The sequence below is a fragment of the Corylus avellana genome, chromosome 2, assembly GCF_965113065.1.
Source record: "Corylus avellana chromosome 2, dhCorAvel1.hap1.2, whole genome shotgun sequence".
NCBI classification, from domain to species: Eukaryota; Viridiplantae; Streptophyta; class Magnoliopsida; order Fagales; family Betulaceae; genus Corylus; species Corylus avellana.
In genome coordinates this window covers 2,804,755-2,827,563 of record NC_142491.1, presented here as the reverse complement: position 1 = coordinate 2,827,563, position 22,809 = coordinate 2,804,755, and the positions used below count along the sequence as shown (strand labels likewise).

The window sequence follows — 22,809 nt, the reverse complement described above, 5'->3', positions numbered from 1 at the left end:
ATTTCTACGAGGTACTCGATTAGCAACTTGCCAACTTACATAATAAATGTAGGATTTTTTCTTTTTTTGGTTTAAATTTTGGTGTTCAAATTATTAATAATATAGACATCAAATATAAAAGAATTTTTAAGTGATTTAATCGTTTAAGCAAGTTTCAAATAGCCCACTCATATATTTGGGCAAGTGGCCTCATAACAATTTTTTCTCACATTTGTCCGAATTAGTAGGAAATTACCGAAATTTTGAATCCATAAATGTATAGGTGCTTTTTGAGTCTACAAATTTAGTGACTGATTTATTAAATTTATAGGATGAGATGCTCAGGAAGGACTTAGATGGCGGAAACCGCAGATGCACCCTCAAGACCAGTTGAGCCATAGCTTAACCGTTGGCCCCACCAGGACATCAATGAGAACTAAAGTGGTTTATACTAATCAGGCATAATGATTCTCCATTGCAGAGATTCGAATTCACACCCTAGTATTTATCTAACCACTTGAGAATTTTCTTACCATTAAACTACCACCCTTAATGGTATTTACAAAACCATTTACTTAAAAATAATATGGTTGAAAATATTTTCCGATATTTTTCGTCGAATCTTAAAAGGCTTGCAAGTTGCACCACCTATGGCTATGAGTTTTTGTCATCTCTAAATCTGACCTCAATAAATCTTATCCTGTTATACCTTCTTTTTTTTTTTTTTTTTTTTTTTTTTGTCCTGTAATACCTAGCACGCGCTATCATATTAAAAAAATTTGAGAAAATTATATTTACGCCTCTCTAATTACTATACTTTTTACAATATCTCCCTCATGTTTTAAATTTTGCATTCAATATATATATATATATATATATATATATATATATATATATATATTCTTTTTAAAAGAAGACAAAATACTGTCCATTATATCACAATTCACAACCCTCCATTAGAATCCCTAGTCTTCCACCTTTCCAACATACCATTGGGCATGAATTTTTTTTTAATTATTTAATTTCTTGAGAAATTGGGCCATGTTTGTTTCATTTTTTTTTTAATTTTTTTATTTTGTTTAGTTATTGAATAAATACATTAGGAAACAACTCAAAACAGTAAAGATTTCTCAAAACAACAAATTTTTTATTTTATTATTATTATTATTATTATTATTTACCTTAATCATATGATATCACCTTTTCAAATTAAAAATACCCAAAAAAACACATTAATAAACATGAGTGTTGCATTCAGTGGCGGATACACACGGGGCCCTGCCCGCACCTAGTAATTTTTTTTTTTTTTTTTAACTTAAAAAAAAAAAAATTTATGCCCAAATTTTTTACTAACTCCTATAAAATAAACCCAAATTTCATATCTTTGACACTTTTAGCTCTTATAGAACTCAATCTAACCCAAATTTTAGCAAAAAAATCAGAGTAAACGGTAAAAGATGATGTTTTACACTACTTTTTACCAACTTGCTACCACAATTTATTTTTTCTTTCTACTTGTTCATTGTTGTTGGCTGTGTGATTCTGTTTTGTGAAACCCGTGGTGAAAGTTTTCTTGTCTGAGCAGTGAGTCATTTTTTGCAAGCCGTAGCTTCATTATATTTTATTATCTTATTTTTGACCCTATTAAGATAAATTCCTAGATTAGCCACTGGTTGCAGAATGAATACCTAAAAAATAAATGAAGTGTTTTTTTTTTTTTTTTTTTCTTCAAAGGGATTGGCTCAAGGTGGTAAAAGCCTTGATCTTAATAGCATTCTATCAGGTCTAAAATTTGAATTTCTTTAAGTGCAAACAATTCTTTAAGGCCAACTTGTCGAAGTATTACTAGATCTTTGTGGAAGGAGCACTTTACATAAATCTAAAGTTTATCCAATAAGAATGAATAATAGGTACACGTAATGGTTCAATGGTTCTGTCTTGAAGAGATAAAATAACTTTATTTAGGCCTAGGTATTTTTTAGAGCCACTTTGTCCCAATGAAAATGTTCGTCCGAACCCATCAAACTAAGGTGAGAAAAAGAAACACACCCAAAAATAGAAGAAAAAAAGTTATTGCAGGAAGAAAAGAAATTGAAGCTTGTGGCCCTGTATTTACATTAACAAAAGTTATCCTATCTGCTACGTAAACATCCGAGGCTGAACCAAACGCGTCGCTGTTATGGATGCAGATGGGAACAACCAAATCAATAAATGAAAGGTGGGATTGAAAAAACCAGTAATTATATATATATATATAATAAGAGAAACGTAGATGAGATGATGAATGGACGCTGGAGATAATTTGTTGCTGCTGCTGATGAGATAAATGGCCTGAAAAAAAGAAAAGAAAAAGAACAAAAAGTGTTGGCTCTCTATCTATCCAATGGCGTATATTCCTAGAGCTCGCCAACCCAGCTGCCACTTTTTATTCTCCATCTTGTTTGCCCAAAACCCACATTCCCATTTCTTCTTTTTCTTCTGCAAGATTGCCATGCTCTTTGATTTGGGTTTTTTGGGTTTTGTTTCTTCTCTCTAGCGTCTTCTTCGTTGGCCTTCATTAGCCTGTTTCTTTTGTAAAGTTTTAGTCTTTTGAGCGAAAATCTAAGAATGGCTGTGGCTGTGGCTTCTTGGGGTCTCGGGAAGTACCTCTGTGATCATACTTGTGTTCTGAAAGCTTCTGATCGCGTGTCAAGTGGGTCTTTTATCAGGGGCCCCCTTGGGTTTGCCACCAAACGTTTCTTCATTCTTCATAAGACAAGGTAAAGCCTTTTTCATTCTTTCTTCATGTTATATATAAAAGAAGAAGAAGAAGAAAGAAGAAGATTATCCACTTGTTTGTTTGAGGTAGTTGCTGTTTTATCTCATTTGAAGTTTAATGTCACTGCTCAAGCTTGTGCTTTTGTATAATCAAGTTGATTTTATACAAGTGCACTGATTTTCTTTTCTTAGATTTACTATTTCTCTTTGGATTGACTTGTTCTCTCCTCAAATTAGGATATGAAAATAATCTCTTTAGTTCTTTTTTTGGGGCAATTAAGACTGAGTCTACTTTACCAAAAAGAAGTAAGAATCTGTCTATTCTAAAGAGAAAATAGTACAAAAATCAAAGGGAGTATACCCCAGCAAACTGTACAACAAAGAAAAATCAATATAAGCTCTAGAAAACAGTCCTGCATAGGGAAGCGGACAAACACTAGCTATTAGAATTACAAAAGAGAAAATCGGGTGGTTTGCAAGGTCTCTCAATCCACAAGTTTTCCGGATTCCCAAACCCTTGATCATGTTGATAGGAAATTGCACATTCCTCAAAATGGTTATGACGAAATATCGTCTAAGTGAAGCATAGGCTTCCATCAAGTCTGCCTTCAAAACACATCTAGGACAACAGGAGGCTCTGAAAATTTCTCATAAGTTTTTGAAAGAGGAAGATATTATCACCAATCCTTGTCTTCTCAACAAATGCAGTTTGCTGCTCACCAATTAGACCTCGGAGAACTTGCCTTATTCCATTTGCCAAAGTCTTGTTATTGCTCCTGTACAGTGTACACTACAAGACATGGGTCTATATTTAGTTAGCCTGGTTGGATTTGCAACTCTCGGGATTAAGGTAATAAGAGTAAGTAAATATCCAGAAGCAAAGAAAGATTAATTTCTTCTGGTATATCTTTCCCAATTATATGTGAAGTCTTTGTGAAAAACAAGGTATTCTAAGCATCAGGGAGTGGAGTCTTGTTGTCTTTGAGTGAGAACATTGCGTATCTAACCTCTTCATCACTTACCTTCTTGAGTCAGCCAGTCCTCTGTTGAACACCAAGCCTTTTAGAAATAGCAGCATTCAATCTTTCCTCATTCAGCTCAGCAAAGTTAGAATTTACACCCAGAAGCTTTTGGAAGAAGCTTACCATTTCATAGTTGACCTCTTCAGGGTCTTCCATCCTATTTCCATCTTCTTTAAACACACATCTGTGATTTTGTTTCTACTGTCTCTGTACTTAACATATTTGAACTAGGCTTAGCCACTGCCCTCTAGCCTTTATCATATAGAAGCTTTTAACAACTCTTTTTCTTTCAACAAAAGCTCACCCTTTAAAGTATTCGGCTGAATTTGCTTCTGGATGCTCTCAAGTTTTTCTCTACCCATGACAACTCTCCTTGATAATTGTTATACTGTAAGAATTATCTGCATAACAATAGAGACAAACAAGTCCATTTCATGTTCCAGCATGTTGCTGATATTCTTTGAGCAGGCAGTTGTGGAATGTCTGGTACTCAACTTCAATGGTCAACAATCACTGTTGTCGCATTGCAAATCTAATTCCTCAATTCGACCATCAGCTGCATCCATTTCAACACTTATTCTAACAAAACTAATCCCCTTTTTTTATTCTGTCCATGTGCCTGCCAGCAAAGGCTTACCAACTACATTTGCTGCATAACTGAATCACGTACCTGAACGACATTCCTGAGGAATATTATAAAACATCACCCTTGCTGGAATATTTTTAAGATGTTCTTCGGAAAGAGGCATACCAGGCTGGCACTTTTTGAGCACCGGTAGTTTATCAACAAAATGCCAAGGGCGCTCTATCAATAAGAGCATTCACAGCATCCATATCAATAACTATAATAAAAGAAAGACCATTATCCTTAGAGAGGACCTCCATCAGACCATCCTTATCCTGATTATGAGCAATATTATTCACATGGAAATTGAGGCAACTCATGTCAAGAAAATAGCACACTATGGTATGCTCCCAGTCGGATTGTCGTTCAGCAGCAATCATTTTCGAAGGGGTAGCCTTAATTTTATCACCCTCCTTTCTGGGGTTGTGAATTCAAACTCCATCCTGCTCACCAGACTTGACGACTGTACCATCTACCACTGTGGCGGCACCATTATGGTTGCTGCTGGAGAGATTGAAACCCCTACCAGCATTTCCCAACCTCCCCCCCCAAACCCCACTTACTTTCTTGCTTCACCACAAGCATACCCTGGTTTGAGAGCTGTAAACTCCAAAACTTTTCTTCAATTCAATCTCTAATTCCAAACTTTTCCCCTCTGACCTGGCCTAAGTCTTCTTTAAAATCATTATAAGGCTAGCATTTACTAGCTGTAGAGAATGATGATAAAAACAAGTTAATACTCTCACTAGGACATTTTATTGCCTAGAATCTTATGAAATCTTCTTTCATACTAGATCTTCTGATTCTTCCAGAATTCTGTTTTTCCATTTTGTTAGGATTAGACAATTTGTTTCTCTATTTTACTCAACTTGGCACAGCTTCATCTTGTCGGGATATGTATTCAGAATTAAATGATGGCATAATGAAATCATCATACTTAGTACCTCTAGTAGCTTGTCCAACATCTCCTCACACTCGGGTACGGCATTGTTGCTATTCTTTTTGTTAAGTTTCTGTGGGTTTTTGTCAGATGGTTATCTTCAATCACTACAATCACTCCACTAGCATCATCAGCTACAGCTCTGGAGGTATTCAACAATTTTTTTTTTTTTTTAATCTATGCAATTGGGATTTTTGCATATTAACTAGCTGACCTCTCTAATTTCCTTTGGCTTTTGGATTTGGGGAATTGGATGGCAAACAGGATGCAAGTCCTAGCGATAGTGATACCATCCCAACTCCTGTAGTTATTATCGACCAAGACTCTGATCCAAGTGCAACTGTCGTGGAGATAACTTTTGGGGATCGGCTTGGAGCTCTTCTCGACACTGTATGAAGCCAGTTACTTCTTCCTTTATATGATCATGTTACCTCTCTTATTTTTGTTTATTATATTGATGTTTGAGTCTTTAGTTTATTGAGCATGAGAAGTTTTTGCTTCTGTGTGATTTATATTAATTTGTTTTTGAAATATGTTGGTTACTGGAAATTAACCAGCAAATGGGTTGCAGATGAATGCGCTTAAAAATCTTGGACTCAATGTTGTTAAGGCAAATGTTTTTTTGGATTCTTCTGGGAAGCACAACAAGTTTGCCATCACTAAATCGTAAGTTAAATTATGCCTTACTTGTACATATGAACTTCAGACTTCAGTCCTTATATAAATTACTGTCTATCTCTGCTCTTATATTGTCCTGACAGCCGCCAAATTTGCAGTTGATATCAGTAAATTTATTTATTTATTTTTTCTCTCTTCTTTCTTTTTTATTTTCTGGTCACTCTTGACTGAAAGTTCAGATCTCTGTTGTCCTTGAAAGAGACACTTCTTATATGTTTTCTGGAGTGACCTTCCTTGCAATTGGTGGTATTTGATTCACAAATTTGACAAACCCTTGAACTAATGCAAACACCTAAAAATAAAAAGAGAACTGGTGACATTAGTTCCCGGGTAAGGAAACAGCTAGTAGTTTCTGATATGGTTGCAAATCTTAGTTTCCTAGATAATTCTGAGAAGTGAAAACTATAAAAATTTGACATGTGACTCATTCCTTGTTGTAATTAGTTCTTGTAGTCGCTGTTTTATATGGATTTTGATTTATTTGTTGGTGGAGTTTGTTTGCAGTGATACTGGTAGAAAAGTAGAAGATCCAGAGTTGCTTGAGGCAATTCGCTTGACAATTATAAATAACATGATGGAGTATCACCCGGTATTTCATCTTTAAACCTTTTTTTTTAATGTTCTTTAGATAACACCTGGTAGAGCACCACTTCTAGGAGTTCCTCTCTTTCTAAGCTTCCTGAACACATTCCAGGAATCAAGTGCCCAATTAGCAATGGGAGCAGCCTTTGGAGTAATGCCTCCAAAACAACAGGTTTCAAATCTTTCTATTGTTATATTTTATTTTTGAAGTATAAATCTGGTTCGAGTTTGTGTGTGGTGGAGCACTTCTTGTTGCAAAGTTAACTATCAGAGCTATCACATATAGAATATTATTGCTATGTTTACCTTTCTTCGTTGAATATGTTTGGGTTATCTTATTCATTAAAAAAAAAAAAGGTTTGTGTTATGTTTCATGATTATGGTACAAACAAGTGGCTTGAGGTCTCTTCTGCTGTGTGTTTGCATCTTCGTGCACACTCTCAATATTCATGTACAATTGAGCATGAAAATGTGCATGTGGCCCTGATTTTGATGATGCCCTAGTTCTCAGTTTGCCATAGTGACCATTGCCTTTGCCCATCACAGTCATGGTAGAAATATTCTTATTCAAAAAGTGTTTGATGGATCTACTGCTACTGGAAGTGGAAGCAACCTCTTCCCCCCTCCCCCCGGCGGGCCCCTTACTAGAAAAATAAATATATAGAAAATGCATGAGTAGAATACTTTTCTGCACTTCTTTTTTATGCTCCCTTTGTATAACATTATGCAGTGGCTTGAGACTTATTAAGTAGTATTATGTCAAATTCCCAAATTGCTGATTTACTATCATATTGAGTTGCTTGTGTCATGTAATGATATTTTTTCACTAATTAAGTTGTGGAACATGGTGGAAGTGAGATAGTATTGTCATGTAATGATATCTATGAGGGATATATTATGTCCATGCATCCTGATAGATTTATGGGCGCATAAAATATATGTCGATTGTTGAAGTCCCACACTTTTGCCCCAATTCAGAGATATTGTGTTGTTATTCCTCAGGTGGATGTGGATATAGCAACTCACGTAAGCGTCTATGATGATGGCCCTGACCAGAGGTAATGCATGTATCGGTTTTGTTTACTCATGTGATTAACTCCAGCAGCCCAACAACAGTTGCTCCTATGACAATTTTTGAGGTTGCAGCCCCACGCCCACATTAGCAATTATCTCCTAAGCATGAATCATGACATCCTTACTATTGAGTATATGTGTGAGTGTAAAAGGAATAGAGTCCCACATTAGAAATATGTAAGAATTGTGAGTAGTTAATATAGTATTGTTGGGCCTAAACCTATGGGCTTAAGCTTTTGGGTTGTGTGGTGTCTCAATATGCTATATTATGGGTTCACTAAAAAAGACTTCCCAAGCTATTAATCTCCCAACAACTGGTATCAAATTCAAGTTTAGTTTCTTGGGATGGGTGTCTGGACGCATTTGATTTGGAGTTGTGTCCGCTTCCGCAACTCTTGCATGTGTGACACTCTGGGAAATTTAAAAAAACTCATAAGCGAGGGGGAGTTGGGCAAATGTGGTAATGGATTCACACATAAGGGAGAGATTGTTGAGTATATATGTGGGTCTAAAAAGAATAGAGTCCCACATTAGAAATATGTAAAAAGTGTGAGTGGTTAATATGTTAATATAGCATTGTTGGGCCTAAACCCTTGGGTTTAAGCTTTTGGGTTGTGTGGTGTTTCAACATGCTATATTTTGTGCTCACTAAAAAACACTTGGCAAGGTATTAATCTCTCGACATTTACATGAGAATCCAGCTGGCAAAAAATAAATTTTCCTGTTGTCTCCCCTGCCCTCTCCATAATATTATTTTTGCAGTTTACTATATGTGGAGACAGTTGATCGCCCTGGATTATTGGTGGATCTCGTGAAGAACATTACGGACATCAGTGTTTCTGTTAAATCGGGAGAATTTGATACAGAGGTAATAATTTCTCATTCACTGTCTGCCCGTTTTTATTTATTTTCTTTCCCCCTATTGTATGCTGAGTATACTGATATATTCTCTACATTTTGTTTCTGGGACCTAGGGTTTGTTGGCTAAGGCAAAGTTTCATGTTAGCTACAGGGATAAAGCCATAAGCAAGCCTCTCCAGCAGGTAATCCAGCATTCTGGCAATGCTAAAACATTAGAATTGTTTTCAAACTATCAGGTGAATTTTAAGTACCTTCCTAACATCCATGCCAGTGTGACTTGAAAAAGCATTTGTCCTTGGCCCACCAGCTATATGTACTGCAGCTTTTCCAACTTTCCTTTACACCCTAAAGTGGGAAAGACTACTTGCACCCCAAAAAAAAAAGTGGGGAAAGATTTGGGTGGAAACTAAAGTTTTTAAATGAGAATTTTATCACTAGAAGAATATAAGGACACAGCCCTTATACTTGCCTTTCCAAACTTCAAGGATAAATCTGATCCTCTCGTCTCCTCTCCCTACTAAATTCACAATGATTATATCAGATTATGTTGTGCTGAGCTTGCACCCTGCAACAGGATATTGAGCAAAACTGAGAATTTACAAGCCTGAGATTCTGATGCAACTCTTTTGTTGCAATACTGATGTAGAATTTACTCTACTTCATTTGGCAGGTTCTTGCTAATAGCTTGCGATATTTTTTGAGGCGGCCAACAACCGAGGAGGCGAGTTTTTGATTTGTGTAGAAGACCAAATTCAAGATAATATATTCAAGGGTTTTTGGCATTGTCAGTTAACAACCTTAGGGGAACTGTAGGATGTTGTCATTTCCACATTTCAAGGGATATACATACAGAATAGTGAAAAAAAAAAAAAAAAATCCACAAATCTAAATTTGGTAAATTTGCAGCTAAAATAGAGATGTAAAATGATAATACTTTGTTACAGTGATAGCATTATAATAACCCTTTGTGCTTTTATGCATTTGCTGATTATGTCTCCCCAAAAAAACAACAGAAAAAAAAGAAAGAAAAGTATTTGTAAATCTGAAATGCTGGGGCGTTCTGAACTTTTCATTAATTAACTGCATTACCTACCTTCAATCATGCTTAATTAAGGATAACTCTTGTTAATTAGATTGTCTTGGTAAGACAAACCCGTAAAAGAAAACTTTACACATGTAGGACTAGTTAATAGGGGAGAGTTTTCCATGTTTGGAGGGGCATATTTGCTTTTTTGACTTCTCAAAGAAAGCAAGCTTGTCTCTTACGCTTCAACCCACCCCCTTGTTTTCCTTTCTTTCCCATTTCTCTAATTCATCTCTCAGGTCTCATTTCAACCTCTTCCAACACTTTCACCCTTATGAGCTCAAACCATCTCAAAAGACAACACTTTTTAGCGAAGGATGAGCTCGTTAAGTTCTCTTAGTGTTTTTATTCACACCATTGCAAGTAATCCATCCCCTCCCCTCTCAAAGTTATCATCTATGTTATACTTGAACTTATATGTTAAATTTTCCTTAAATATTGAGAAACATGTCATATTATGGTTAAGCCTATAGGTGAAATTTTTGCTTAGGTATTAAAAAGTTTATTTAAGCCATGAAAATGTGACTATGTTGCTTTACTAGATAACTTTATCTTTAGATGATCATGGATTTTGTAAATAACCAATTGTATGAATATATGAACATACCATGCTTTAATGAAACCTTGTAAAGTCATTTAGTAGCCAAAATGCATGATTTTGTAAGATGGTAGTTTTATAACCTAAAAGTTATTTATGTTTACAAGATATGTTTCTCTTTTTGTAGAAAATATTTGTTCTTTAAAAATGAGAACTTCATAATGACCCTTTTAATAATGTTCTTTCATGAAAAAGACCTAGGATTTCATCCCTAAAGCCCATAGTGCTTATTGATGTGGAAACTGAAAAGTGTATTTTTAAAATGTGTTATGGGCATGGATTTTAGGCTAGGTCAGAAATGTTTATGGCCAAACAAATTTCTAAACATTGGCCCTTAAAAGTGGCGTTAAAACCATTCCAAGAAAACAATTTATTTCTCATATATGGCATCAAGAAAGGCTTTGAGTTAAAATCTGAAAATTTTATGTCCATGACATGGTTGTGTCTGTGTTTTGATCCAAATTTTATTAAGTGTGCCTTTGATGTGTTTGGGGCCAATGGGCTAAGTGGTTAATTGTAGTGCACTAGTTTAAGCATTCAGTGAGTTGTAGGCCTTAGTTAGGAAGAGGTCCAAGTGGGCTATTTCTAATCCAAGCCCCCATAAAAACAATTTTTAGATTTTGGAAGAAAAAGTAAACCATTTTTGGGAAAATTCCAAGATTAACCCTACTTTGATCTCTTTATTCAAAGGTTGTGAAAATATCAATAAGATAAATAAGACTAAAATTAAATATGTTTTTAGGCAAACTCAAATCCTATTTTCGGACTGAGGGCAAAATAATAATAATAATAATAATAATAATAATATTATTATTATTATTATTATTATTATTATTAAAAGATAGAGAAAGAAAAGATACTCTAGGATTAAGCCCTTAACTTATTTCTAAGAAGAAAACTACTCTAATAATTGAGGGAAAGGTCATAAAGGTCAAGTAAGTTAGGATGGACATCTAATTAGCGTCTATGTGCCTAGCATAGGGCTAACTTAGCTGAACTTTATTGTTCAGGTTTTAACTGATTCCCACATACCATACCTCTATTGCAGTATTGGTGATGCATGCTACACATCATTTTCTTAACCATCTTTCAACCATCTATTTTTGCAAATCAAATGGATCTACCATTAGATTTGTGGACTCACGTGAGTCCCATAAAAATTTAATGGTAGATTTACCTATTCACTACACGGAAATAGTTGAAAGATGGTTGAGAGAATAATTTTTATCATTTCTCTTATAAGTTTTAGCAGCATTTTTAAAAACGTCGCTAATTTGAGTTGGGAGACATTGTTAGTAATATGTTACACAAAATGCAGGATTGATCTATTTTTTTAGTGCCTTTTACGAAGGTGCAACATTACTCAGGTGACTCTCTGCTACGATCTCATTGGTGTTGCTTTTTTCAATATTTCATGGTATATGAAAATTTTATTTCTTGATTTTTATGGGACTTAAGAACTTAATGTTGGGGCAAACTATTTATGAGTGAATTAAACTAATAATTCAAGCAACATATGGAAGAAAAATCATGAGTAATTTTAGAAGTTTCTCTTATGTCTCTCTAATAATGATGTGACTCTTAAAATTACTATTTGAATCCAATAATGATCAATCACAAGCCCAATGGTGATTTTAAGAGCCACATCATTCTTGAAGGGACATAAGAGTGATACAAGAAGGACTCATAGCATTATTCAAAAATCACACTAACAATTAATCAAACACAAAGAGAACAACGAACAAGAATATAACTAATGTTGGAACTAATGGCTCATATTAGAACACCAATGGATGTCCAAGTAGACGGAGCGGAGTGAGAGTATTTTGGGAATTTCAAAAATACGTCAGTACAATTAGGGTTTAGGGTTAATAGAAAAATATAGCTGCACTCTCTGTGGACGTAGGCACATTGCCGAACCATGTTAAATCTGTGTCTCGACTCTCTCTTAATCTCTCTCTTTTCAATTCTATATTATTCATCATTATTGTGCACGGTAACAACACTAAATTTACCTAGAAAACTTTTAGTGTGGAGAGAAAAATCAAGGCGTCAATCCAATCAGTCCATCATAATAAAATAAAAAGTATAATACTCAAATTTATGCTCAATACTTGAGTTCATAGCAAAATTGTTTAAAAAATAAAAAATAATCTCACTACAAATCAATACCTAAATCCCACTTACTCGATGTGGGATTCTATTATCTCAATCGATCATTGTTTGCGTTGATCCTTGGAGACCTTTTTCTTCCAACAACTAGGAAGTGGAACCAGTCAAAAATTGGAAAAGAAAGCATTGTAGGTTGAACTTCTCATGATTCATGCCATTTGATTGCATGTAGACTAAAGAATTGGAATTCTCTAAAATTATATAATTTTTCTATTCGAATTTCTATTAATGAGGATAGTCTAAGAAAGAAAGATTGTGAGATCTACTTGTCTCGAACAAGTAAATTCGACAATCTAAGTTATCAGGGTAGGTGGGCTATTCAATCTCCTTTCTTGAATTGTCCAAATTTCTATAAAATTCAAATGCTTTAATTGTTGAGAATCTTTATCTCTGGGCGAAACCACATAGTTTCTTTGAAAATTGCATGTTATTTGTCATATTTGTTTCAATTCTTATTGTCATGAGTCGAGTCAAATGGGAGATTATGAGAGTTTCCACTTGCTACTTCTTTCCATAGTGTTTTCTTTTCTAGTTTTATTAATCCATATTTGTTTCAATTCTTATTGTCGTGAGTAGAGTCAAATGGGAGACTATGAGAGTTTCCACTTACTACTACTTTCCATAGTGTTTTCTTTTCTAGTTTTATTAATCCTCCACTACCAATCGTGCTGCACGATTTGCTTTACTTCAAGTGGATAATCAAGTGGCACAAGAATAGAAAAAAAAAAAGTTGATAAGTGGCACAAAAGGTAAAGTTGTTTTTAATTTCTAATTTAAAAATTTGTTTTAATGTAACATAAAAGTAAAAATTATTATTTTTTTTTTTTTTGTCACTTCATACAACCAGATTGATTATATTCCTTTTTTTTTTGATAAACTGTGTTACTCTTATTTCCAATTAAGCATCAAAAATAGCTTCCTCAAGAACCAGTAGGTTCTGAATACAGAGAGGAGGGTCAACAACCCACATAGCATCCATTACACTTTTAGTTGCCATTCTTGCAAGCTCATGTGCTGGCCGATTGGCCTCCCTTCCACTGTAAGCTATCTTCCAGTGTGACAACTCCCGCAGATGATGGTGAAGGTCTTCGAGAAGAGGGTGCCGCCGACTCCAACCTCGCGCCCCCTGCTGAACTGCTTCCACTACCAGCTGTGCATCGCCCACAAACAACGTGCTATCAAAGCCCCAGGTTCGGCAGATTTGGACAGCAGTAATAGCTGCCATTGTCTCCGCATCGATAGCACTAAGATAACCCCGTCGTGTGATACTTCTTGCCATAATCATCTTCCCTTTGTGGTCTCGCAGTAACACTCCCAGTCCAATAAGTCCTCTGTCCATGTCCAACGAGGCGTCCCAATGTGCAATAATCCACCCATTCGGAGGAGTCATCACCTGAACAGGCCTGGCTGGTGTCCCCGGCACAACTGGCTTCTCGTTGGCTTGTTGGAAATCTAGTAGAGCCCCCCTTGTACGTAGGAGCAGCTCTTTTGGAGAGGCAAAAGAACCTCCATGTATCACCTCATTTCTTCGTAACCATATCCGCCTTGCCAATCCAACGAACAGTCTCATTTCTTCCAAATTACATGCTTGGAACATTCTTTCCACAACTTGGACAAATTGAGGACCATTGAGGGAGCTTTTCTGAAATTTACGATCCCCTTCACCCCACACATCCATAGCTGAGGGGCATCTCCATAGAATATGGAAGACCGTCTCAACCTCAAGGCCACATATAGGGCACCTTGGGTCGTCTATGATGTGTCGTTTGTGGAGGTTTTCTCTGGTGGGTAATATATCCTGGCAAGCCTTCCAAAGAAAATTTTGTTCCACACTTGGTACCTTTAATTTCCAGATCAGCTTCCACACGGCTCTACTGGAACTGCGTATTGAGCATTCTCCACGTCCCTCTTCCTCCTTCTTCTTTTGCAAATGGTAAGCACTTCGAACCGAAAAATCCCCCTTCACCGTACCCCTCCACACCATACAATCTTCTTGATTTCTGCTACTAAGGGGGATGGCTAGAATCATTTTAACTTCTGCCGGAGAAAAAATCTGTTCGATGAGGTTGGTGTTCCACCATTTGGTGTCTCTATCCACAAGTTCACACACCCGAGCCGTCGGGGCAATCACTGTTGGTTGGGAGTGTATCTGGTAGTCGTTCGGATTGTGAAGCCACTTGTCTTGCCATATACGAATCTTCTCCCCATTTCCCACTCTCCATATAAGACCCTCCCGAACGATATCACACGTGCTTTGGATGCTCCGCCAAGCGAAAGAAGGCCGTTTCCCCTTTGGGGCATCAAGGATAGAACAGTTAGGGAAGTACTTTGCTTTCATAATTTTTGCAATAAAGCTGTCGGGCGACTCCCACATTCTCCACACCTGTTTTGCCAAAAGGGCCTTGTTAAAAAAATTAAAATCCCGAAACCCCATACCTCCGGACCCTTTTGAGGCCCCCATCTTGTTCCAACTCATCCAAGCAATTTTGTTCTCCTTCATCTTATGGCCCCACCAAAACTTTTGCATAAGTGAGTTTATTTCCAAGCATAAGGACTTTGGAAATAAAAACACGCTCATGCTATAAGTAGGAATTGCTTGAATGACCGCCTTCAATAGGACCTCTTTTCCAGCTTGAGAGAGGAACTGAAGCTTCCAGTCTTGGAGGCGTTTCCATATCCGCTCAATAATGCTTCGAAAAGCCGCCGTTCTCGATTTCCCCACAAGTGTTGGTAACCCCAAATATTTTTCATATCGTTGAGTGGAGGGTATTCCAGCTAACTCCAAAATTTGTCGACGATCCTCCATTGGAGTATTTTTACTGAAAAAGATGGAGGTCTTATTGTCATTCATTTTTTGTCCGGATGCCCCTTCATATATCTTCAAAATCTCCGTCATGGCCTGCCATTGGGATTGAGTAGACCTGCAAAATAGTAAACTGTCATCTGCAAAAAACAGATGACTAATAAGGGGACCGCGTCGGGAGGTAGGAACACCCGACAACCTCCTTTCATGATGGGCATTTGTCAACATGGCACTTAGCGCCTCCGCACAGATTAGAAACAAATATGGAGATATAGGGTCTCCCTGTCTTAGGCCTCTTGAAGGAATTATATTGCCCCAAGGAGAACCATTGACCAAAATTGCATACTTTGTCGAGGTTACACACATCATAATCAATCTAATCCACCGCTCGTCAAAGCCCATACCCTTCATAGCTGCCGCCAAAAATCTCCATTCTACCCGGTCGTAAGCCTTGCTCATATCGAGCTTGACCGCCATAAAACCTTTTTTTCCCCTCATCCCGGAGTGCATTGTATGTAAAGTCTCATACGCCGCGAGAACGTTATCTGAAATTAACCTCCCGGGGACAAAGGCGCTTTGGGTAGGAGAAATGATGAAAGGTAAAACTTTCTTTAGTCTGTTTGCAAGGACCTTGGATAAAATTTTATACAACACGTTGCATAAACTAATCGGACGGAATTCCGTAACACAAGAAGGGTTGTTTGTCTTAGGAATAAGGGCCACATATGTCGAATTCAACGAAGGGGGCATCACTCCCGAATTTAAAATGTCAATAACTGTTTTACATACCTCATCTCCTATCGTTTCCCAATTTTTTTGGAAAAATTCTGTCGTGAAACCATCCGGGCCCGGAGCTTTAAAAGGAGCCATTTGTGAAATTGTCACCCTTACTTCTTCATTAGTGAACTGCTTCAATAAATCAGCATTCATCTCCCCCGAGACTCCCACAGTTAGGTGTCGTAGGCATGGTTCCATATCCTCCTCTGGCCCTGCTGTAAACAAATCAGAGAAATAGTTAACAAAGGCCTTGGCTACCGTCTCCGACGTCTCCCAAATCTGCCCCTCCACATCCTTGATCGTATATATTGAATTTTTCCGTCGTTTGGCATTTGCACATGCATGATAATATTTAGTATTACGGTCCCCATCTTTTAGCCACATTTCCTTAGCCCTCTGCCTCCATTTAGTATCATCTCTGTCCAGGAGTATTTGTAGCTCCTGATGGACCTTTTTTTCCTCCTCACTTGCTGCTGTCCCTTCTTGCCCTTGCAGCTCCAATAGTTTTATTTTCAGCTCCGCAAGTTTTGGGTCCCGTTTATTTCTTTGCCATTGAAGTAAAGCTCTTCTACAGCCCCTTAATTTTCCATCCAGATTGTTCCAATGGCCAGTGTTTGGGCCTGGTCGCATCCAAACATTTTTAATCACATCAGAATATTCCTCCTCAAGGAGCCAACTCGTCTCATGTCGAAATCTTGGTCCCTTCTTTCGGTCTTTCTCCAGTACTGCAGGATATAGTATAATAGGTGAGTGGTCCGACCCTAAGGCTAGCTCCACGTGCACCTCAGCAGTTGGGAACAAATCTCTCCATGCTTGGTTGGCCATGCCCCTATCTAGTCTTTCCTTAATAAATTCCTCCCCCTCTCTACAATTTTTCCAGGTAAACTTTGGCCCATAAAATCCCAAGTCAGTGAGTTCGCAGTCCTCTAAGGCCTTTTGGAAGGCCTCCATTTGATGTCTTTGTCTCACAGCCCCACCCCACTTCTCAGAAGATGTCAAAATCTCGTTGAAGTCGCCTAGGCAGACCCACGGTAGTGGTTGGAATTGAGCTAGAATTTTAAGCAAACTCCATGTAATCGGGCGTTTGGCCTGGACCGGGTGGCCATAAAATCCCGTCAGCTTCCAGGGTATAGTATTCTTTGGATCTTTGATTATGGCGTTTATATGATGTTGACTAAAATTCTGTATCTCCACTTCTGTTCCCGAGTCCCATAATAACGCCAACCCGCCGCTTCTCCCAATACAGTCCACCACAAATACACCATGATATCCCAGTGTGCACCTAATTGCTTCCATTTTATTCTGTCGAAGCTTGGTTTCCATTAGAAAAACCAAGTTGGGTTTTTTTTCCCTCACCAAACGGTGCAGGTCTCTAACTGTCCGAGGGGTCCCAAGCCCTCGGCAGTTCCAGCTTAGTGTCGTCATTGCGGTCGGCGGGGCTGTTTTCCAGCCTCCGCCAATCCCGATCCATTTGAGAGACGCACTTTTCCACTGAATTTTTTCTCCTTTGGCCCTACCATGTCCTCACTAAGTGACCCACGAGATTTTTTATTTTCCTGCATTGGCTCTTTTGATTCTACCTCCTCTACAAATTTTCTTTTCCACGCAGTCAGAGCTTTTGCTGGGTCATTGATTACCTGGGCCCCCTGCAACGTTCGGGCCACCTCAGATATACATGGGCCTTTATATCCCGTTTCCCCCGGGCTTGGAGTGAGGCCCAAGTGTCCACTCTCTTCTGGGCGCATCTCCACCGAATTACCGCTATCTGCTCCTTTTGTCTCTTTCCTTTTCCCCAGCAGTTGACTCCCCTCTGTTTCTCCCACATTAATACTCGCAAATCCCTCTGATTGGGGATTCCTACTTTCACGCCTAGCATCTGGCCCTTTTGAACGTGATTTTTCCGTTTCTCTCCTATTTTTGATTTCTCCATTATTTTCTCCTTGATTCCCGTTTTCTTTCCTTCTAGGCGACCTGGAGTGATTTGCCGTAACGGATTCGCCGGAAAAATCTCCGTCTTTCCTTCTGGGTGATCGGGGTTTGCTAGCCGGAAAATTGTCGCCGGCAGTCTCATACCCTGTCTCCTCCCTCCAGTCATATTCTCTCTTATGATTCCGCCCATACCTCCGATCCCGTTCACCTGTTGGAGAACGTTCTGAGTTGGCCGGACCCCTTCTCTGCATATTCTTGTTTCGTTCAGCCATTCGCGTGGGGGATGGCGCCCTCAAACCGGGACCATACTGGGGCTTAATTTCTGAGTGGCGTAGATCACTTTTCTTTGCGCATCCTGTTCTACCGTGACTAATAATCCCACAGTGAAAACAGAATTTCGGGAGGCGTTCGTATTGGAACGGGATCCATTTCACTTGTCCTTCAATATTCAATTTTCGTCCCCTGGGAAGAGGTTTTGTTATGTTCAGCCGAATCTTGACTCTGAGAAATTCTCCCCAACCCATTCCGTCGCTCTCCGTATCTACGTTCTCCACCACTCCCACCGTCTCCCCGATCTTTTTGCCAATTTCACGTCCCATACAGGCCAGAGGTAGGTTGTGCATCCGAACCCAGAACGCCGCTTGATCAAAGTGGAACTCCGTTGGTTGGGCCGATCCGACATACTCCTCTATCAGAAACAGACACCCTTCGAATACCCACGGTCTCCCTTCCAGCACCTTCTGCTTATCCTTTGGGTTTTCAAACTCGATCAAGAACATATTCTCTCCCAGGATTTTGAATGTCAGCTCATTTGCCGGTTTCCACCATTGGATTAGGGTGGTCTTCAGAGTCTCCTTACTCACCATTCTTTCCGCAATCAGTTTTCCAACGACACATACTCGCCCCCTTTTTTCCCCTTCAGCCAGTTCAATACTTTTGATTCCCACCTCCACCTCCTCATCCTCCGTGAGATTCAGATTTTCCCATAGTTTTGGTAGTTCCTCCGCCATAGTCTTGAGATTGCTAGTAAACAGATGAAAACACTTTTACCTTTCACAGACTCAGTTCAGCCTGGAAAGCACTTGTCCTTCTCCACTAGGGTAAAGCTAGCGAGAAAACGAATACGAATTCGATTCGGCAAAAACTTCCAGCAAAACTCTGATCTCTCCCTAATGGCCTCAATGGACAATCGGTAGCGCCACCTCAAAGGCTACACCCCCCATTGTCCCCACTAGGTTTTTCGAAATTAGAGTTTTCCGGTCGCCGGAGATTATATTCCTATCTTATATGCCATGGCACCCGCATACTATACATTCAAAGCGCCGAATATACATTAAATAAAAGTGATGGGAGTGGATTGTGGAGCGTTTCCCTCACTCTAAAGATGGGGATTTTCCCACTTGGTACGCCTTCATTAATAAATATGTTTTATTTAGGTATAAATGAAATACTAAAAACAATTTATATATTAAAAAAAAAACCCACAGTTTATACATAATGTTCCTACGATGTCATTATTTTCTAAAAACATCATATAGCAAAATCTTTTGCTCTTTTTCTTTGAAGACTATCAAATGATGTCAATCAAAACAAATATAAAATAAAATAAAATAAATAAGACTAAAATAAAATATGTTTTTAGGCAAACTCAAATCCTATTTTTACACCAAGTGCCAAAAAATAAAATAAAATAAAATAATATTAAAAAAAAAAAGAAAAGAAAAACTTATTTCTAAGAACACTACTCTAATAATAGAGGGAAATGTCATAAAGGTTAAGTAAGGAAGCATTTTCTACACATCATTCTCTCAACCATCTATTTTTGCAAATCTAAAGGATCCATCATTGAATTTGTAGACTCATGTGGATCCTATAAAAATTTAATGGTAGATTTACCCATTCACTAGACGGAAATGGTTGAAAGATGGTTGAGAGAATAATTTTTATCATTTCTCTTATAAGTTTTAGCAGCATTTTTAAGAAGGTCGTTAATTTGAGTTAGGAGAACGCGGTTATTTCTAACATTTTCATTTTTCACTAATATGTTACACAAAATGCAGGATTGATCTATTTCTAAATCTATATACCGACGTTGAGAAAAAGACTGATAAATAAACATTAGCAATCGTTTTCCAACGTTTTTATTTTTAATATAGTCGTAGCTAGAAAACCGAGGATCCGGCTTACATGCTGTTATTAAAATAACATCATATATGCTGTAGTGTAAGCAACGGTCAAGATTGAATCTCTCAAAATCTTTCTTCATTTTCTCTCTCCTATTAAAAGCTTCTCAAAGTAAGTCAACTTTGAGATTCAATCTTGACCGTTGCTTACACTACAGCATACATGCTGTTATGTAAGCCAAATCCAAAAGGGAGAATGCATGTGCCATAACATATGTTAACCATTAAATTTATATTTCTTTCTTTTCTTAATTCTTGGATTTCTCACTCTCATCACTTTCCATTAATTCATGCATACCCCCATGTTACCATGCCTATGTGATAACTTATTTCTAATTCTAAAATTCCAAACGCTGACGTTATTCTTTTCTTTGTCACAGGCTTCCTACTACAGGACCTATTAATGAGTAAGGTTTCTATCTCAAGGACTAAAGGATATATGATAGAATATTTTATTTTATTTCTGAGAAAAATATATGATATTGAATAACACAATGAAATACCCTCTGAAACTAGGAAACAGATTCCCGAAATGAAATGGAGAGGAACCATTTAGGTTAAAGGGTTAGGACATAATTCTCTTAAAGGATAAGGTAATTTTGTCTCAATTTTAACACATTTTTCACTAAATGCCTCGTTCCCATTTCATTTGAAATGAAGAGGATTTATTTCCTTGAAACTATCACCTTATTGTTAATGTTTTCTTAAACTATTGATAAAGCCAATGTCTCTGGTAAACTACAAAAAATTATTAATATTCTTTAGACTAGCAAAAAGACAAAAATATCTTAAAATCTTTTCTATAAGACTCACATACCTTTATAAATTTGCAAAAAAAAAAAAAACCGAGGATCTGATTTGGTGAGTTTACCTACGGTTATGGATAAGTAGGGTAATTTGAAGAACCCTAAAAACTCACAATCAAATCAAGAGCTGAACAATATTAATTTCTCTGATGATGAAGTACCCTCCGGCCATTAAGGCATTAAGCATCGGAGAGTTTAAACGAGAATTGAAATACAACTTCCACTTCTATATTATTCCTACGAGGACTCATTGCTTTATGAGTCAATATCCTAATTAATCCTATTGGGACCACAAGTCCCTACTTTAAGAGCAAGACTATTTATGTAATTCTGGATTCTTCTTTACCAACCACTTTCCACATGCCCAGCTGTGGAACTTCTTCGATCTATAATTCTTTCCTTGACTTCTTTGACTCGAGACGTAGGCGAGTTTAATTGGTGTAAAAAAGGACGTACGTGATTGATAGGTTTAGTGTTGGGTTTTGCATTTTTTATTTTATTTTATATATATATAATTTATTTGGGAATGATATTCTTGGTTGTTTAGGAGAACATTGATTCAATTTTTTTTTTTTAATTTTTTTTCAAGTTGACTCGATTTATAATTTGAGAGGAATCATTAACAATGAAGTACAAGTACATAATAGTTTCATGAGTGTATATGTAGGTACTTTTTCCAATTCTAAGCAACCTAAAGTCTAGAGGTTTATAGAGTTATTTATATTTATTGTTTTTTTTTTTTTTTTTGATGAATAAGCAACTTCATTAACAAAACAAACTAAGAACACATCAACAACTAATACAAGCCTGATTAACAAACTGAAAACAGCCTACACAGAGGCCAAAAACCAACAAACAGCAGAAAAATACTCTAGCTAACAGTCCAAAACAGTTAAACCAAACCCTTACAAAGGCCTAAACAAAAGCCTCAAAATAGAAACAAAAAACCAACAAAACAGAGGAGAAAGACCCTATCCTCAAAACAAGCCACATAGAAAATCTGCAGCAACACCCTTACAGAGGAAACAGATTAACCTCAAAACCATAAACACACCACAAAAAACCTGCAGCATATCATCAACAAAACAGACTTTCAGACAAGTTCCATAAGGAGCAGAGTAACATATTCTCCCTGGTCCTTGGGAACTTTCATTTCCCAACAATTCTAGCACGATTTTCCCACAATACTTTCTTCAAAATGTGCTCTTCAGTGTGTGGATGACCTGCATGCTTAATTTCATTTCTAGTGCACCAAATGTTATAAACTGCAGTGTAGCACCCCAGATTTTTAAAGTCTTATTTTAGAGATATTAATTTGATGCTATTAATGTTCATATTAGGTAATGACATTTACTTTGAGGTTGAGATATTTATTGATGATATTAGGTAATAATATTTATTCTTGAGGAACTTATTAGATCTTATGAATATTATTGGAATGAATATTGATTTGAGGTTATTATATCATGATGATGATTTTATATTGATTATTTTATTGGGAGATTTAAGAGATATGATAATTGATGATTGATTGGTATAATTTGGAGTATGATTGTAATAATTGGTGATATAATAAGATAGTATATGGTAGGTATAAGGATGGTATAATAAGAAGGTAGAATAGTATATGGTTGGTGAAATAGTATAGGGTTGGTGGAATAGTGTAGGGTTGGTGGAATAGTGTAGGGTTGGTGAAATAGTATAGGGTTGGTGGAATAGTGTAGGGTTGGTGGAATAGTATAGGGTTGGTGAAATAGTATAGGGTTGGTGAAATAGTATTTGATTTTCTCCTATAAATAGAGCTCTTCTCCTTCACAATTTTCACAACTCATCTCCTCTCCCATCTCTTGCATATATTCTTCATTCTTCCGCTTTTTACTCGGTCTTTCTTCTTTCTAAGAGTGTTTAAGAGAGAGAGAGAGAGAGAAAGTCAGTGAAG

The 22,809-nt window shown here is 37.2% G+C and overlaps 1 protein-coding gene across 1 annotated transcript; it reads left to right on the top strand.

Moving 5' to 3' along the window:
- The first annotated feature begins 2,277 nt into the window (after positions 1-2,277).
- ACR11 (uridylyltransferase-like protein) lies at positions 2,278-9,498 on the top strand. Its single transcript, XM_059603407.2, has 10 exons — positions 2,278-2,738; positions 5,414-5,471; positions 5,588-5,713; positions 5,895-5,989; positions 6,506-6,590; positions 6,696-6,755; positions 7,586-7,641; positions 8,420-8,525; positions 8,632-8,700; positions 9,189-9,498. Exons 1-10 carry the CDS (start codon positions 2,587-2,589, stop codon positions 9,249-9,251), a joined length of 870 nt encoding a protein of 289 aa, XP_059459390.1. The 5' UTR covers positions 2,278-2,586; the 3' UTR covers positions 9,252-9,498.
- The last annotated feature ends 13,311 nt before the right edge of the window (positions 9,499-22,809 follow it).

What these genes read in the sequence shown, in the direction of transcription:
- ACR11 (XM_059603407.2), top strand. Translation starts at nt 2,587, where the DNA reads ATGGCTGTGGCTGTGGCTTCTTGGGGTCTCGGGAAGTACCTCTGTGAT. An exon ending in CATCAGCTACAGCTCTGGAG is followed by an intron (nt 5,472 to 5,587) that starts GTATTCAACAAT and finishes GATGGCAAACAG; the next exon opens with GATGCAAGTCCTAGCGATAG. An exon ending in TAATGCCTCCAAAACAACAG is followed by an intron (nt 6,756 to 7,585) that starts GTTTCAAATCTT and finishes GTTATTCCTCAG; the next exon opens with GTGGATGTGGATATAGCAAC.